Source organism: Sylvia atricapilla, chromosome 18 (genome assembly GCF_009819655.1).
Source record: "Sylvia atricapilla isolate bSylAtr1 chromosome 18, bSylAtr1.pri, whole genome shotgun sequence".
Taxonomy (NCBI): Eukaryota; Metazoa; Chordata; class Aves; order Passeriformes; family Sylviidae; genus Sylvia; species Sylvia atricapilla.
In genome coordinates this window covers 876,591-895,155 of record NC_089157.1, presented here as the reverse complement: position 1 = coordinate 895,155, position 18,565 = coordinate 876,591, and the positions used below count along the sequence as shown (strand labels likewise).

At 57.9% G+C, this 18,565-nt stretch overlaps 1 protein-coding gene across 1 annotated transcript in view; it reads right to left on the bottom strand.

Annotated features, from left to right (window-relative positions):
- Positions 1-358: 358 nt before the first annotated feature.
- The window catches only part of NTN1 (netrin 1), a 36,354-nt gene continuing 18,147 nt past the window's right edge, over positions 359-18,565 (bottom strand). Inside the window, exons 5-6 of the mRNA XM_066332435.1 lie at positions 6,377-6,451; positions 359-753 (exon numbers count right to left, since the gene is read on the bottom strand). Of these exons, the coding sequence (XP_066188532.1) occupies positions 425-753; positions 6,377-6,451 (404 nt within the window). The 3' untranslated portion in view covers positions 359-424. The remainder of the gene's footprint in view (positions 754-6,376; positions 6,452-18,565) is intronic.

Below are 18,565 nucleotides of genomic sequence, written 5' to 3'. Positions count from 1 at the left end.
CCTGGGTTCTGTCCGTGTGTGCCATTGGGTTTTCTTGGGTCCTCGGGTCCTGTTGGGTTTTGCTTGGTTCTGTTGGGTTTTGTTTGGTTTTTTGGGGGTTTTCTTGGGTCCTTTTGGGTTCTCTTGGGTCCTGTTGGTTCTGTCGGGTCCTGTTGGGTTCTGTTGCATCCTGTTGGGTTTTCTTGGATCCTGTTGGGTCCTGTTGGATTTTGTTGGGTTCTTTTGGGTTCTGTTGGGTTTTGTTGGGTTCTTTTGGGTCCTGTTGGGTCTTGTCTTCCCTGGAACACGAGGTGCAAGCCCAGCAGCCCCCAGCCGTGGTCGCTGTCCCCCTGTCCCCCAGCCCGCCCAGGCAGCCGGTCCCTGCCCGCCCCAGCTCTACACAAAGCAGCATGCACAGTCAGTCTCTCCCTCTCCTCCTCCTCCTTTAGGCTTTCTTACACTTCCCCTTCTTCTCCCGCTGCTGGAACTTCCGGAGGCGCCGGGCCCACGTGTCCCGCCACTGGATCACCAGGCTGGTTTTGTCGGCAATGATGCCGCTCTGGTCGGGAGAGTCCTCGTTGTTGCCCAGCAGCAAATACTTCTTCATGGGCTTGATTTTGGGGCACTTGCAGGCTATGTCCTTGGAGTGGATCCACAGGGTCTGGTCTCCACGCCGGATCCGGTTGCTGCCTTGTTTGTAGACGGAGATGATGTTCACCGTGAACTTCCACCAGTCCGCATTTTTTTCTGCTTTCAGGATGTGGATCTGGACAGCTGGGGGAAAAACAACACACAGGCAAGAGAGGAGAAGGTGTCACTGTTTGAGCTGGTGAGGAGAAAACGAACCTCAGGCCTTACCTAATGGGCTGTGTGAGGAAAGGGGATTTTTGCAGCAGCCAAGGGTTGTGGATGTCCCAAAATGCTGTCCCCAGGCCACCCCCCAAGAACAGGAGCAGCCAGTGCTGCATCTAAGGGTCTCAGCAAAGCTTCCAAGACCAGCACAGGCTTGGGAGATGCTCTCCAGCTCTGCCTCTGGCAGAGTCACTGAAACATCTCTGCAAGTGCTGAACGGCAGCGCTGGGCTCCAAGGAGACCTCCTGGTGTCCTGGCCCAGACTGGGAGACCACCAGCTCCCACAGCAGGACTGAGTGGGAGGAACACAGTGATCCCTGCACCAGGCGGTGATGGTGAAGGTGATGGTGATGGTGATGGTGACGGTGATGGTGATGGTGATGGTGATGGTGATGGTGATGGTGATGGTGACGGTGATGGTGATGGTGATGGTGATGATGGTGTTTTCCAAGCCCATGGCTGATGCTGTGTAACCTCCTCTGTAGCCATGGACAGAGGGAACCTCAGCCCTCCACCGCTCCTGCCCTTGCTCTTTTCCTGGATTAGGGCTAAAAATCAGCTCCCACAAAAATACCGCCCCCAAGCAGGGCGTGCCCAGCCCTCCTGGCTTTGTTTGGCAGCTGTGGGATGAGGAATCCCCACCAGCAGAGACAGAGGGAAACCCCACTGAGGATGGGCTGGCTGGGAGAGCACCAGCTGGTGCAGCACAACCACAAAGAGCTTTTTTAGCCAAATCATTGAGCTTTTCCCTTTTCCCCCCACTCTTCCCTCTATGCTCTGGGGGCTCTAAACCCCTGCCCATTCACCTGCCTGGCTGAGCCCCAGCGGGGCCAATCCTGTTGGTATAAATTACCAGAGGGAGAAGAAACTCCCAAAAACTTCAGGGAAAAATCATTTGCCTTGTAACAGTCCAGTTCCCCCCCTGGGTTAGTGGTGGAGGAGCATCCCCCTGTCTCTAAAACCAAGTGATTCCAGGCTCTGGGAGGAAGCAGAGCTCTGCAGCCCAGCACAGCTTTTTAACACGTTGCAAAATATATGGGGTATTTTTTTCAGATCATGTCATGGAGGCCAGATGCTTTCGTTAAAAAAAAAAAAAAAAAAAAAAAAAAGGGAAAAAAGGAAAGAAAACAACCCTAAGCTCTGACTGTGTATTTCCCTGTCTGGTGTGAAGGTAACAAAATGTGAAGAGTAGCCAATTTTTATTTTTTTGGAAACAAATCTTTCCAAAAAAGCTTAAACCTTTGACCTGCTTGGGTCCACACTGACAAAATGGAGAAAATGAATGAAAAGGAACTGGAGAGAGGTGGTTACAGGAAACTCTGCTCTAAAACACAGTCTGTATTTTTTTTTTATGTCAAGGCCCCCATCTCTTATTTTTTCCCTTTTTATTAATGAAGTGGAAGGAGTGAAAGCTTTGAGGAAGGCTTGGCTGGGGCAGCCACAGCTGCCTGCCCTGACAGCCAGATTCCTGCCCATAGCTTCACATCCAGGACATTCAGTTCCTCCTGAGCTGGGTTTTGGAGCCCAGCTTTCGCGGGGTTTGCCTGGGTGTTTCAGTGGTGGGGTGGCACCAGCATCTCCCAGGGGACACAGGACATGCAGAGAGGCAGAAATGGGCCAGGAGGAATTTTTGGAAGCACCTAACTGGCTCCTCTAAGGAAATCCCCAGGGATTTAAAGACTCCCTTCTCATGAAGGAGGTTTCAGTCCTTTCCTGATTTGGGGCTCTGGTTCCGCTGTGTCCCTCCCAGTCCAAAGCTGGCTTTGGGGTTGTCCCTCACCTGCCCTCTCCTGGGACAAAGCTTGGCTTTGTGCTGAGCTGCCCTCACTTGGCTGGAGTCCCCACTGAACCCCGGTAACAGGACTGTCCCTGTCTCTGCACCCCTGGAAAAACACCCCTGGCCAAACCCTGGGGCAGCAGATGGAAGGAGGGGACAGGGGCTGATGGTCCCTCATGGGCCCCTTGCTGTGATCCCCTGGAGCAGGAGAACAAAATCAAAGGACCTGCAGCTTCCATGGCTCCAGCTGGGGCTGGTGACACTGGTTTCAGTGAGGATGGGCTCTATCCCAGGCTGGTGACACTGGTTTCAGTGAGGATGGGCTCTGCTCCAGGCTGGTGACACTGGTCTCAGGGAGGATGGGCTCTATCCCAGACTGGTGACACTGGTCTCAGGGAGGATGGGCTCTATCCCAGGCTGGTGACACTGGTTTCAAGGAGGATGAGGATCCAGACCAGCTCCTGATGCCACTGGTGCCTTGGGGCTGCCTGTGCCCTGTGCCTGCTCCTCCCTGACCTGAAATCTGGGGCTGCTGCACCCCAGGCACTCCCAGAGATCCTGAGATTTTTCTCCAGGCTCACTTCCCTGCTCCCAAGGGAGCTCTCAGGCAGTGGACAGGCCTGGGGAGCTGGGGCACAGCTGGGGCACAGCTGGGGCACAGCTGGGGTACGGTGAGGGCAGGGGCTGCCCCATGAACCCCATCCCACCTGACATTGACCCTCCTGAAGCACAAATCCCACCTGGATGGTGCCGGCCAGCTCTCACCACGTGATGGTTCTTTGGCACAAGAAGGTGACCCGGTGGCCTGGGAGGGTCCCTGGTCCCCTCCTGCACCCCCAGAGCTCAGGGATGCTCCCAAACCCTCGAGGCCTGGCTGGGAGCCTCCAGCCACGAGAAAGCCCCAAAGGCTGGAAGCTGGAGATGAGAGCCCAGGAGTGGATGGTTTGATGTTAATAAAAACAAAACCCAGCCCAAAGCCTCAAAACAACGTCTGAGGGCAGCTGCTGAAGGCTGAAAGCAAAGCAGAGCCTTGGAGCATTCAGAGATCATGAGTCAGGGCCCCAAAACTCCTGAGGCTGCCATGAAAAGAGGAGGCTGGGGAAAACCTCATTATTAATGCTTTTTTTATAAAAATTGCATTTGGGGTTTGTGATAAATCTCCTGAGTTCAAGGCTTCCCCTGCTGAGGCTGACTCAGGGCTGGGCTGCAGGGCCAAATTTGTGCATCCTATTGTGGAATCCTGGAATATCCCACATATCCTGTGCATGTGGGAGCTGGAAATTTGGGGACCATCGTTGTGCTGGCCCCTGGGAAAGATCCCAAGCAGTGGCAGTTTGAGGGTCTTTAATATGGCCAGGTGTTAGGGGGTGCTGGGGACAGCGGTGGCAGGCACAGATGTCCCAGCCCAAGGTTTTCCAAAGCCTTGGCTCCCCTCTCACTGCACCAGTGGAGTCCATGTGGATTTTATTCCAAGCAGCAGCAAAAGGTGACCCCGACACCATCTGGGTTTGGGAATGTAAAGGGCTGGCTCCTCGCTGCAGCAAAGTGTTAAAATGGGATTTTTTTTTCCTCCCTCCCCCCCCTTTTATTTTTTTTTTCAGTTTTTAATTTATTTGGCGGCGGCTTTGCCTCACTCCAGTTGCCAATTTCCTACTGGTTTAATATTGGAGATTTATGGTCCCTAATCCCTGGGTGTGCCCTGGTGCTGGGGGACCCCTCAGTGCCCCGGCTCTGCCTCAGCACGTGGCTCCAGCAGGGATTGCTCAGCTCCACGTTTGGGATTTCTCCACCTTCCAAGCAGTGCAAGGGGCTCTGAGCGCCGGGCTTGGTGCTTCCCCCCTGCCTTGGGGTTTTTTGGGGGGATTCAGGTTTTTTCTCCCCACTCCCTCTCTCTTTTCAAGCTGCCTTTTGAAAACACGTTTCGCTTTTTTCCAGCAGCCCCTGCCAAGCTCCTCTCGACAAAGGGGGTGACTAAGAGAAGGCTCCGCTGAAGGAAGGATTTTTTTACTTCTTCTTCTTTTTTTTTTTTTTTTTTTCCAAGAAAGGGCAAAGTGAGCAGATGATCTCACCTACGGGATGAGGATTCTGTGATTCTGTTCCTCAGCCCCATTCCCTCCGCAGTGCCGGGATGGGGACCCAGGGACCACACTGCTGCTGCAAAAACCTTCCAGCATCATCCGAGCAGGACCGGGCCCTGCTGCAGCACAGGCAGCTCACAATCAGGGGCAAAACGGACATTTAAAAGCTCCGGGTTTCCTTTACTACAGAGAGCGGAAAGATCCCCCAAATAGGGCAGAAAATGTGGTGTCTGAGGGAGTAAAGGATGCTCCCGCCTCACCTGGAGCAGCATCACCTGTTCTCATCAAATAATCCCCTTTTCCTCTGGGGAATCTCCGCCCTCAGTGGGTTCAGGAAAGCTTTTTCTGCCTCTGCTCCTGCCTCGCCCCTCCCTCAATCTCCCGCCTCCTGTTTCACTCCAAATATTTGCACCCCAACGCATCTTTCGGAGCAAAAAAATAAAAAAGAGCCCGAATTAAAATAAAAAAAAAAAAAGAAAAAAAAACCCACAAACCCGACAAAAACAAACAGATAGGAAAAAATAAATAAGGGAAAATATCCCCTTTGAAAGGCTGAATGAAGCGGGGAGCTAAAAAGCCCCATTGAGGAGCGCGGGGCGGATGATAGCTCCCGATTGAGCCCCGGGAGAAGGAACTCGCTCAAGCTAATTAGGGCCTTTGAGGACGTCCAGCCCAGCGAGGCCGGAGAACGGGGAGGAAAAGAGCCTCCTAATTGGCTTCCTGCTGGGGTGTCAGTCCCAAAGTCTTTATTATCCCTCCTCGCACCTTTTCAACCCTTTCTTCCCTCCCTGGCCCTGGTGAAAGCTGGGGCTGCCCCGGCATCGCTCACCCCGCTGCCTCACCGCCCCGGTTTGTCCTCAAAAAAGCGAATTTGCCGGGGCTGTGGGGAGCTTTTCCATGGGTGGGAGCACCCCAGCACTGGGACAGTGTCCCCCACCCGAACCGACCCCAGCAAGCGGCTCTGGCTCACTCGTGCAGTGCAGGAGTGAGAAAAGGGAAGGGAAAAGCTCTTTGCAGCTCCCCGAATCACTGCTCCAGCGGCATCTCCTCCCTGTCCGTCGCTCCAGGGGTATCTCCAGGGTGCCTGGGACACCTCCTGAGCCACCCACACCTCCGCAGGGCCTGCTGGAGCCCACGGGGCAGCCCTAAACAGAACTGAGTGTCGGTGTCACCCAAACCTCCAACAGACCCAGTGTGTCACCCAAATCTCCAACAGAACTGAGAGTGTCACCCAAACCTCCAACAAGACCAAGCCTGAGCTGTCCCAGGGCTGCACCACCCTCTGAACTCTCCTGGGAATTACGGGGGAATTGGATCCAGGTGACAGGGAACTGATTGCTGCTCATCCCCACAGAAAAAGAAAATGAAATATTTTAAAATGTTTTAAAATATTTTAAAATATTTAAAAGCTGTGGCATGTAACAGCACAGTGGGAGGAGAGGGGACATGGTGCCATCATAACCCAAAGGACACTGGAAAACACTTGGAAAACACGAGTGTCCTGCAGATGCCGGGACAACCCCCACATCAGGGCACACGTTTGACACACGGCATCCACCAAACATCGCTGCCCAGGCCTGCCTCTGCAAACCTGGCAAAAAACCATGTCCAAAACTGCGGCCACACCCAGGGCTGGGCCCCCGGCTGGGTTTGGGGACAGCCCCGCTGCCCTCGGACAGGGGACACTCACCGTAGTCCTTCTTACAGTACTTCTTCATGTTGATCTTCAGCTTCCCCTTGGAGGCTTTGCAGTACGAGTCACAATCTGCGCGCGGAGAACAAGAAAACATCCACAAAACAAATTAGCCTTCAAATGAAGAAAGCGCTGGGCGGGGAGGGGGAGAAGGGGGGACGGCTCAAAGCCGCAGCCTGCCGTGAATAAGCAGCGTGCCTGTGATATCCATCTGCCAGCCCCCGATGGGTCTGGAGGGGGCATTGAGAAAACCCTGCTTTCTAAAGCGAGCTGCTGACAAAAGCAGCCCCGTCCTCCCTCCGCCTCCCCCGGCCCGGCTTCCCCGGCCGCCTGTCTTCCTGGGAGACCCGGGGGCCTCCCTTATTGTGCCACCCAGAGCTTTTGAGAGGCACACAAATTCCCCCTGTTCTCCGGCTCCCAACTGGAGGCCGCCCCGAGCCCACAGAGGCCCCATTGTCACCCCTACCCCGGGCCGGTGTCAGCCTTTGGCATTCATTGCCGGGAGATTCGGGCCGGGGTCAGCCCGCCACAATGCGGGTCACGGAGGAAATTAGCAGCCCATGAAGCATTAGCAAAGCCTTTTGGTGTCCACTCTACTGAAGTGTGCAAATAAAATACCCCAGGGGGAGGGACAGTTCGTTTCTATCGGGCCCCAGGGCGGGAGCCTGGCACTGCCTTTGGCACTGCCACCACCCCTGGGCACGGGCCACTGGCACGGCCCTGGGGACCCCCAGCCCTGCCCTGGGAGCTGCTGGCCCTGCCCCGGGCGGGCAGTGCCCTGTGGTCATGTCCCCATGGCCCCAGGGTGGCTGCAGAGGGGCTGTCCCCTGCCAGCCGCCAGCACCGCGGTGGGCTCATGGATGTGCTGCCCACACACAGCCCTGGCCCCTCAGCACCCACGGGTGCCAGAGACACCCCAGCACCACAGAATCCCCTAGTCCAGGGAGAAAGGACACATCTGGCTGCAGCAGGAGGCCTTGGCACAGTGAGAGCCACTGCTGGAGCACAAGTGTGCAACCTGCTGAAGTTCTGTTCTACTGGTAAAGGAACCACAGCTTTAGGACTTGATATTTGGGGCTGCCCCTTCATTTAGTGGCTCAGTCTGGTTGAACATCACCCTCAGTGGCCACAGGAGATGGGGGCACCCAACCCCCCACCCACAGAGCCCCCAGAGAGCACAACCCCCTGGGAGGGAGGACAGGCAAATGCCCCTCACCCCCAAGGGCTGGGCTCAGGCTCCCTGGGGGCTGTTGGGAAGGTGGGGATGCTGCTGGCCTCCCTTGGCCAGCACGGACCAGGTGCCCCAGAGGAGTTTCTGGGAAGGTGAGGATGCTGCTGGCCTCCCATGGCCACCTCCCCCTGGGCGCCAAGACCATGAGGAGCCCCCTCAGCACCAAGCCCTGTGACCCCCGTGTGCCCGAGCCCCTCTCAGTGTGCCCATGCAGAGTTCCCATCTCAGCCCCAGGGCTCCTGCTGCTCTCACTGCTCCGCAGAGACCCTCAGGAAAACCAGGCTTCCTGCTCTTCCAGCATGGCCCAAACCCTGGGGTGTTCCTCCTGCAGGAGCCCCCGCTGAGATCTCTGCCCAGCTATGAGCCAGCCAAGGCCCCTCCAAACCCTGAGGACTGAGAACTTCCAGCCACTGATGCCTCCCATTTGTTTTTCTCATCTAACATTTCTGAACATCGAGTAAATCTTGAAATGCACCGAGAAAGGAGTGGATATTCCATCAGAGCTGTAGTTGAGGGATGGAGATGCACCAGCAAAACCACAGGGCAGGATGCCACCACGCACTGGGATGTGGCTGCCTGCTGTCACGGAGCTCAGGGGGCAGAAACATTCCTGATCCAAGGCACTGCTGAGATGTTCCTGGCCATAAATATCGAAGGAAAAGTCTCTGAGGGAACTGAATGTCTGTGCAGGGACCTCAGAGCCCGGGGAAACTTCCCCTGAGCTTTTTGGGGGAGCAGGGAATGCCAAGGGACAGTCAGGCCATGGGCTGCTCTGCCAGACTGCTGATGTCCTCAGGACACCAGTGTGGTTGTGATAAAGCTGCTGATGTCCTCAGGACACAGAAATCCTGGAGCTCTGTGGGTGTTCACTGCTGCTGTCACAGCTCAGCCCCCGGGGAGAACAAGAGGTGACACAAGGACAGGTGGGCAATGAACACAGAGCAGGGACAAGCTTGGAAGCTCTGGCTGCACGTCCCTCCTGCCCTGGCCAAATGCAGGGCACGCTGGGCAGCAGCTCCCACCTGCACATCCATGGCTCAGCCCAGCCCACGAGGGATCTGCAGCAGGCAGCCGGCAGAGCACACCTGCAGCAGATCCTCCTGCAGCAGATCCCCCTGCAGCCCCACTGCTGCTGCGATCGACAAACAGCAGAGACATCACTGCTCTGGGCTCCAGCCCAGAACCCTCACAAGGGCAACCTCAAGTCACCTCAGCAAGCTCTTGCCATCTCTGAGCACAGCTGAGCTCCCCATCCCTGCTCCACGGTAATTCCATTGTGCCTGAGGCTACAGACCCGCTGGGAATCCATCCCGGGGCAGTTTGCCAGCCAGGGGGGCTGTGGGGTGGTGGGGCAGCACCCACAGCCTGCAGGCCAGCTCCCCACCCACAGCACCCACTGCACCCACTGCACCCACTGCACCCACAGCACCCACTGCACCCACTGCACCCACAGCACCCACAGCACCCACAGCACCCACTGCACCCACTGCACCCACAGCACCCACAGCATCTACAGCACCCACTGCACTCACAGCACCCACTGCACCCACAGCACCCACAGCACCTACAGCACCCACAGCACCCACTGCACCCACTGCACCCGCAGCACCCACAGCACCCACAGCACCCACAGCCTCTGCTTCTCCCAGCCTGAGAGCCTGGGGCTCAAAACACGCCCCCCGGCCAGGGCTGCCCCTGCACTGCCTGAACACAGCCCTGCCCTGTCCTTCTCCTGCTTCCCAGCCCCACGGGCTGTGCTGGAGCCTCAGCTGCTTGGAGCGGAACTGGTGTAAATCACTGGGAATCACCAGATGCCAGCGCTGGTTTCCGTGGGTGGGGGATTTGCTGCGCTTCATTTCCTTTGTCTCGCTCGTGGAGAGCTCCTCTGCCTCCTGGGTGACTCGGAGATCCTCTGGGGCCTCTTTGGGAGGGCAGATGGGACTTCCCTGAGCTCTGTGTGTGTGTGCTGTGGTGCTGCGAGGCCCCTCTGCCTTCGGGGCAGCGCACGGAGAGGATTCTGCAGGGTGTTGTGTCAGCGCTGCCAGGGACAGTCCCCGCTCTCCTCACCGAGTGACCCTTCAGCACTCTGGGCTCGGGGGAAGCTTTGCTGGGCTGCTGCTCCTCGCTGGGGAAGGGATGGGAGCAAGGATCAGCCCGTGGGAAGAGGAGGAGAGGGTGGATGTGGAGCTCAGTGACTCGTGGGTGTGCACAGGAGACACAAATGACGGGAGACTCTTGCAAAATGTCTATGTGACAAACGTCTGGAGTCCCAAGGCTTGTGCTGCCTGGCTGTGCCAGCGGCTCCTCGTCCTGCAGGTCCCTGTGGCCCCTCTCCATGAGGATCTGCCTGGGATAACCTGCCCGTGGGAGGTGATGGAGCCCAGCCCCGAACCAGGCTGAGAGCTCAGAACCGCCTGAAGGAAAGGACAGCCTTTGATACCTGCAGCTTGGGGGGTCAGTGTCCAGCTCCTGTTCTGCAGGAAGATGAGGGGCCAGCAGGATGGGCTCAGCTCCCTGTCCCACTGTGCTGCACCAGTGTCCCCTGCTCACCCTGCTGCTGTCCTGCCTGTCCTGCTGGCCCTGGCAGGGCTCAGCTGCCTTCAGCAGTCCCCTCTCAGCCCACATCCAACCCACCCACCCTTCTGCAGCACCCCTGATGCAGGACAAACCCGCGGTGACATCCCAGTCCCCTGCTCCTGGCCCTTCCCTCCCCGAGTTTTCCCAGCTGCACAAATATTCCAGCGCAAATCCTGCTTCAGAGCCACGAGCCCGAAGCACAGCCGGGCCCCTGGTGGTTTAGTTTTGGTCAGTCCTGCATCCTGCCTCGGGACATCCTGCTCCTCCCTGCGGGGCTGCGGGGAAGCTCCAGCTCCTGGTGTTCCCCGGATAACCAGAGCTGCGGGGATGGGACCGGATGGGATGGGGTGGGATGGGCTGGGCTGGGATGGGATGGGATGGGATGGATGGGATGGGATGGGATGGGATGGGATGGGATGGGATGGGATGGGATGGGATGGGATGGGATGGGGTGGGATGGGGTGGGATGGGATGGGGTGGGATGGGATGGGATGGGATGGGATGGGATGGGGTGGGGTGGGATGGGATGGGATGGGATGGGATGGGGTGGGATGGGATGGGATGGGATGGGGTGGGATGGGATGGGGTGGGATGGGATGGGATGGGATGGGATGGGGTGGGATGGGGTGGGGTGGGATGGGATGGGATGGGGTGGGATGGGATGGGGTGGGATGGGATGGGGTGGGATGGGATGGGATGGGATGGGATGGGATGGGATGGGATGGGATGGGATGGGATGGGATGGGATGGGGTGGGATGGGGTGGGATGGGATGGGGTGGGATGGGATGGCATGGGGTGGGATGGGATGGGATGGGATGGGATGGGATGGGGTGGGATGGGATGGGATGGGATGGGGTGGGGTGGGATGGGATGGGATGGGATGGGATGGGATGGGGTGGATGGGATGGGATGGGGTGGATGGGATGGGATGGGATGGGATGGGATGGGATGGGATGGGATGGGATGGGATGGAATGCATGGATGGATGGGATGGGGAGGAGGCCGCTGGAGCTCGGTGCTCGCACAGGGAGCAGGTGGCAGGCGGCTGGTTCGTGTCGCTGGCAGCTCAGTAAAACGTGTCAGCACAGCCTTCAGCAGCTTTGCAGCTCAGCCCATCCCCTTGATAGAACTAATTCTCTGGCTGGGCAGAGACTTTTCACAGCTAAACACCTTCTTTGTTTTGCTTAATTCCCATTTTTTTTCTTTTTTTCCCAGAAAGTCGGAATTTTTTTGTGTTTAAACATCCTCGCTTTGGGGAGTTGCTGCGAGCAGGCTGAGAGCTGCGGGGTGCTGAGTGTTCATCCCGTGATTTGTTAATGGCTCCTGCCCTTCCCGGAGTGCTGCTGCTCCCAGGGCTGGGCAGGAGCGAGGTGCTGGCAGCAGAGCTGCGGGTGCTGAGTGTTGCTGCAGGGAAGACGCTGCACCAGGCGCCTCTTGCTGCTCTTGCAGCTCCAAAATCAGCTTTGAGGCGCTGCGAAAGCCACATGTCGGGAACGGAAATTAAAGGCCCCTTGATTCTGACATGATAGAGCGATTAAAGCCACATTTCTTGGCCTGGGTACCTAACTGGAAATGCAGATATAAGGCTTAGATCCCCAAGAGGATTCGGATTTCTAATCCAAATTTATGCAGCTAAATTCCAATTGATTTCCCCCAGGTAGGGCCCTAAATGCCTTTGTGGGCTGCGAGCCAAAGTGGAGGTGTTGTGGCTTAGGAGGGGAGCCCCAGCCCCCTGAGCCCAGCTCTTGGGGGTGAGGGGCATTTTGCTGCCCTCCCTGCGGGGATTGTGCTCTCTGGGGGCTCTGTGGGTGCGGGTCTGGGTGCCCCCATCTCCCGTGGCCACTGGGAGGGATGTGAGCAGACTGAGCCACTGAAGGAAGGTGCAGCCCCAAATATCAAGTCCTTAATCTGTGATTCCTTTACCAGAGAGAGCAGGACGGAGCAATCGGGAGCCGGGTCTGCCTGGGGTCCCACACAGCCCCAGAGCGGCTCAGGGCAGGTCAGAGGGGCTGGTTTGATTTGCTGCAATGCCAGGGGAGGCTGGTGGTGAGCAGATTTCACATTCCTGCCCTTTTCTCTCCCTCCCCAGCGTTAGTGGTCAGAAATCCTCTGTGTGTGAGCTGCCCCTCACAAGTGGGGTGAGCAGCAGTGACCACGCGGGACACAGCAGCGTCCAGGTCCCCACTGGCTCTGGCCAAATCTCAGCTGAACTTCTCCACAGGCATCCCTAAACCTGCACATTGGGACAACTCCTGGCCTTCCAACAGCCCCTGCAGCGGGAGGGTCTGTCCCCACCCCAGGGCTGGGGTTTGTATCTCAGTGCTGTACAACCCCCACGAGGGCCCAGGGGAGGAAGGAGCATTTTTGTGTAGTTTTTGAAGCTGGACCTGAGCGATCCCTCCCTTCACCAGGAGCGGGGGAATCGCAGCTCTCAGCTGTGTCTGTGCCCCTGCTCTCAGCACAGCCTGGGCTGGCTCCCTGAGCCCACCCAGCAGCCACAAAACCCTTGCAGGTGCTCCCAAGAACGGCTGCAGTCCTGTGGGATGTGCAGGACATCCATGGCTCTGCAGAGCTCCCTGCTGCCCCATCCCCATGGGACTGAGAGCTCCTCCAGGCTGGTCAGGCTCTGGAAGGAAAATTCCAGCCCCTTTTTCAAGCAGCAGCCCCACATTCTCAGCTTGTGGCTGCAATTCCCAGAGGAACTGCAAACTGCAAATCCCAGGGGCCTGGAGGAAAGGCTCATGGAGCAAAGGGGGTGCATGGGGAGCTGTCCCTGGGGAGGGCAGGGGCAGCAAGCTCGTGTGTCTGCCCTGGGGCTGAGTGTAGGCTCAGAATGTTCCCCTGGGCATGGAAACCTTTCTGAGAGCTACTCCAGAGCACCCCAAAAGGGACACAGGATAAAATGCGACCCAGCACGGGGACAGGAGAGGATGGCCCTGCAGCAGGCGTGGCAGGGATGCCTTTGGCTCTCAGACCCTCTGGAGACTTCCCCAGCTGACCACGGACTCCTGGTTCACTTCCCACAGCACTGAAGCTGCCCCTTGCTTCCATCCCAAAGAATTATTTTACCATCTCCTGCATCAGTCCCAGGGAACGAGTGGAGTGTTAGAGTCATTTGGAGAGCTGCAGCTCTGCTGGCTCCGAGTGCTGGCTCTGGGCTGTGCTGAGCACACGTCCTGAGGGAGGGGATGCTCTGGAGGAGCCCTCTCCTTTCCCAGAGCATGGATGGGATCATCCCTGCGGGACGAGCACAGCCCCTGCAGCTCACAGAGCACCGTGAGGGATCACTGCTGTAATTTACTTTGTGCAGGATTCCACTGGGAGTCTTTGTCTCAGAGCTGGCTGCTTTAAAGTAAAGAAGCTTTAATAAAATAGCAAAGCTAAGGCAGAGAATCCTTCCTAAGTTATTCATTCCAGCAGTGGCATCGCTTGTCCCGTGCTTTGCTGCACCTTTGTCCAGCCACTGAGTGGACGGGGGTCTGTTATCACTGAGCTGGCTCTGTTATCACTGAACTGGCTCTCTTGTCACAAAACTGGGTCTGTTATCACTAAACTGGGTCTGTTCTCACTAACTGGCTCTTCTCCTCTCCCCTGCCTCTGACCCAGCTGTCCTGCACGATGCCCTTTGCAATTATCCTGTGTAAATGAGTGCCCTTCATCCCTGGCCAGCTGCAGGACAGTTGCTGTCCCCAGCAGGGTGGCCTTGGCCCTTCCTCCAGCGCGGGCAGGAGCTGGAACAGGGAGGCACATCCCTTGCAGGCCCTGGAGCTGGGGCTGGGCTGCTCCAGCCGTGCCTGCTGTGTTATCCAGAGGGTGCTCCCCAGGTGTGAGGCAGCCTCAGCCTGTGGACAGGGATTCCAAGGCTCTGGATGTGTCCCCAGAGGGTCTGTGCCCAGCCTGGGTGCACAGCAAGCCTCTGGCACCGGGCTGTGTTTAACCCAGTGCCTGTCCTTGGTCACCCTCGAGCTGGGCGCTGCAGTCCCCGGGAGCTGCAGGGGTTTGTCCCACCAGCTGAGGTGGGTCTGTCACCACTCTGTCAAGGCAGAGGCACCACCAGAGCATCTTCTACTCTCCAAAGCGGGCTGAGGATCCCCTGGCACCAGCCCAGGAGTGTGGGTGGCACCGAGGCCAGCCCTGCCCTGTGCCAGGCACAGCCACCACGGCACTGAGCTGTGCCACTCCCTGGCGGGGCAGGAAAAGCGGGAGGAGGAATTCCCACTCTTAGTTGTTCGTTTTGGTGCTTTGCAGACCCAAACCTTTCCCTGGGACCCCACTGCGATCCCTGGCAATGGACACACAGAACCTTTCCTGAGGATGCCACGGCTCCCTGGGAGCACCTGGCAGGAACATCCCGAGCCCTCAGCGTGGCCCAAAGGTCCCGGCAATCCCAGTGCCACGCTGCGAGCCCGCTGCCTGTGCTGCGGGAGAAGATCCCGGAGCTCCCGCAGATCCCAGCGGATAACGACCATTAACCTCTCCCTTGGAACAAGAAGGTGCAAATGAGCCCACAGTAGCCTCCTTTCTTCTGGCTGAGCAAGATTGATTGAAAAACAAATTGGCGCAAATAAAGCATGTAATTAGATTAAAGCCTCTCGCCTGGAGCGGCTGGAAGGCGGCAGCGAGGGATTCCCGGGAGCCCGCAGCCCCTTCCCACCCCTGCAGCCCCTTCACCCCTGCAGCCCCTTCCCACCCCTGCAGCCCCTTCACCCCTGCAGCCCCTTCCCACCCCTGCAGCCCCTTCACCCCTGCAGCCCCTTCCCACCCCTACAGCCCCTTCCCATCTCCACAGCCCCTTCACTCCTGCAGCCCCTTCACTCCTGCAGCCCCTTCACTCCTGCAGCCCCTTCACTCCTGCAGCCCCTTCCCACCCCTGCAGCCCCTTCACTCCTGCAGCCCCTTCCCACCCCTGCAGCCCCTTCACTCCTGCAGCCCCTTCCCACCCCTGCAGCCTCTTCACTCCTGCAGCCCCTTCACTCCTGCAGCCTCTTCACTCCTGCAGCCCCTTCCCATCTCCTACAGCCCCTTCCCATCTCCTGCAGCCCCTTCCCATCTCCGCAGCTCCAGCACGACCTGGGGACCGCCATCCCCGGTGCTCCAGCAGGACCCCAGCGCCCCCAGGATGTCCCCTGACATCCCGGGAATGTCCTGGGCAGGTCCCCCGTGCTCGGCCAATGCAGCCCCGGCCGTGTCCCCCCAGCTGGGTCCGGGCACGGTCTGGGTGCCCTTGGAGCATCCCTGGGAGCTTTGGTCACGGCCAGGGGGAACCCCCCAAACCCCCCCGGCCCCGCTGCAGCTTTGGGCAGTTCTCTCCCCACCTCCGGAGCTCCTGGGGCCGGGATGGGGATGAAGGGCCCGAGGGGTTTTGGTGTTTCAGGACAGCCGCCTGAGCTGCTGTGGCCTCAGCAGCAGCAGCCCGATTTTCGCGGCTCTAAAGGGAGCAGGAGGCGGGGAATGGCTGCTGGTGGCACAGTGGGGACACTCCAGCTGTGCCAGACACACACACACGCTGGAAACTGGAAAAGCCTGCAGAGGGAACACTGCGCTGGAAAACAAACAGTGAACTGGAAAACACCTCACTGGAAAACTCTACACCAACACGGAGTTTTACAGCTCTTCCACACCGGCTCTGCCCCTCCTCAGCCCTCTCCCGGCTGCACATTTCCTATCCCTTCCCCCAGGATTTGTCCCGATGTTGAGCCCCAGGACACGCTGGGGACATGGGGTACAGATCCAAGAGCCACTGCCAACCCCCTGAAATACATTCCTGGGAAAACATCTGTCCTCGGGAGTTGAGCACCCCATAAATCCCTACCTGACAGCAGCTCCCAGCCCGGGGGGAAAATCAGAGTTCTCTGTTCGGGGAGAGATGCAGAAACAGGGAGCTGGCACTGGGGCCAAGAGCTTTGTGTACCCAGGGGGAATCAGAAATCTCCAGGGGGAATCAGCCTCTGGAAATGTCCCAGGATGAGGACAAGGAGCTTGTCAGTCCTGACTCTGAAGCTCGAGGCTTGGCTGTGGTGATAAAGGGTTGCAGGGATGGAGAGATACAGGGCTGAAAGGATATGGGAATGGAAGAGTGGAGGAAGCTGGCGTGGAGGGAATCGGGTGCAGGGATGTGGGGATGGAGGGATGCAGGGATTTGGGGTGGAGGGGTGCAGGGGTGGAGGAATAAATGGATGTGGGGCTGCAGGAAGCCCTGCACTGGGAGGATGAGAGCACGGTGCCGTTGTGCATTAAGCTTATCTGCATTTCAGCCGCTCGGGAGGGTTGGTTTAGGGTTTTTTGGTTTGTTTGGGTTTTTGTAGTTTGGTTTTTGGGGTTTTTTTAATTTTTTTTTTTTTTTTTTTCCCTTCAGGCTTTCGGGGCTATTTCGAAGTGAGCAGGAGCTCCCTCACTGGACGCCCCTCTCCCCTATTGTGCTCCCAGCCATTCACTGGGGATCACCGTGAGAAACCTTTCAGGGGGAGCTCATGCCGCTGATCAATCAGTCAATCAATCACGCCGCCAATCCATCACCTCGCTTACAGCTGGGACACGGCAGAGAAAGCCCGCGCAGGGCTGAATGAATTCCTCCTTTGGATGGCTACAAAGCTGGAGACTCCCAGGCTGAGCCCAGATTTACCCCAGGGTGAATGAAACGACGATTTCCCCTCCCGACTGCGCCGCAGGGAGCCGGGCAGCGCTTTGTTCCCAGGCTCTGGGATGTTCCCGGCTCTCCACAGGGCTGACACTTCCCCACAGCCAAAGGCTTTTCTCCCCGCCAGTGCAAATCCCGGATTTGGTAGCATCCCCTCCGAGAAGAGGCTGTGCCTGTGGCCCGGCCGGGCAGCTCCCCCAGGCAGGAGCCCTCCGGGGAGGAGTGAGCCCTGTTCCCGGCTCCAGCACTGCCGAGCCCGTGCTCCTGTGCAGGGAATATCCGTGCCGGGACACGTCCCTGCTTCAATCCTGAGGAAAGCTCGGGCTGGCTCCTGTGCTGCTGTCCCCACACTCATCTCCAAGCCACCCTCGCAGATGCTGTGGAGGCAGCTGGAGGATCACAGGGGGTGGCTCCTTGTTTCCAGCTGCTGCAGCTCTTGAGAAGGAGCTGTGGGGTATTTCATCCCTCCCTGCTGTCACTTTTCCCTCGGAGCTGTTGCTGCAGTGATGGTGGCAGTGTTTATGTGAGCTGGGGACAGTGGTGCTCGGGCTCTGCTGAGCCAAAAAGGTCTCGTTCCCATGGGGATGCCCAGGCGGGGGGCTGGGAACGAGGTGTCCCTCAGCTGTCCAGCCCCCGGACCTGCAGTGGACAGGGATGTAACCCGTGTCCCCCGTGCCCGGTGGGGGTTCCCTGGGGGGATGCAGGTGCTGGGGGCAGCACACCCCAGGGACCCCTTTTCCCTCCCTGTCTGGCCGTGAGCTGTGAGCCTCTGGTCACCCCCTGAAATCTGCCTTTTGTCCTTCTGCTGAGGGCAGAGGAGCTTAATCCTGCTGCTCACCCCGGGATTGTCCCAGGAGAGACAGAATTTACCTGGCAGCAGAGGGTGGCTCTGCATCGCCTCAGTCTAGGCATGGGCAGGCCAAAATCAAAGCTCGGACTTTCAGACAAAGGAAAAACAACCCTTTTATTGGACAGGAATACTCTGGCTACCTGCAGATGATGCTGAAACAGGAGTTCAGCTCATCAGGGAGGGCAGTTTTCCCCGTTCCTGGTTCTTGGGGGAGGCTAAAATTTGGATACCACAGCATGCAGCCAGCTCTGGACTGGGTCTCCTCTGCCCTCTGGGAAAGTTGCAACCTGCAGCCAAAGCTGCTGTGGGTCTGTGCACCCTGGGGAGCCCAAGGATCCCTCAGAGATGGCTTTTCCCTTTTACATCCAGCCTCTTCCTCACCAGGCAGGAACAAAAGGGCCCAAAAGGACATTTGGAAGGGCCAGATCTGGTTTTGAAACTGCAGAGGTTGATTTCCAGCTGCATCAATCCAATCACCTGGTTTTATTTAAGCCCACTGGCTGAAATCATCCACCTCAGATAATCATTCCCCAGAAAATGTGGATTTGATTTAGATAAGACAAGGACTGACTGGCAGGTTTGTAAACCTTCGCCCCCCTGCACTGCTCTTTTTGTTTGCCCTTTCACTGTGGTCTCTTCTGTCTGAGAGGGACCAAAAAAAAAAGGACCAGAAAAGTTCCTCTTGCCTGGCAGCAGAAATGAGGAGCAGCCCCTCCTCATCCTCCAGTCTCCCGGCATGGGAGAGCATGGATGCATTTCATCTAAACAATCCAGTTCTGGCCAGTTTTCCCAAACTGATTGGGAGCCCTGAGAGTGAGGCAGAGCCAGGCAGGACCCCCCACAGCAGAGCTGACATAGTCCCACCCTGGTTCCAAGGCCAGCTTTGGCCC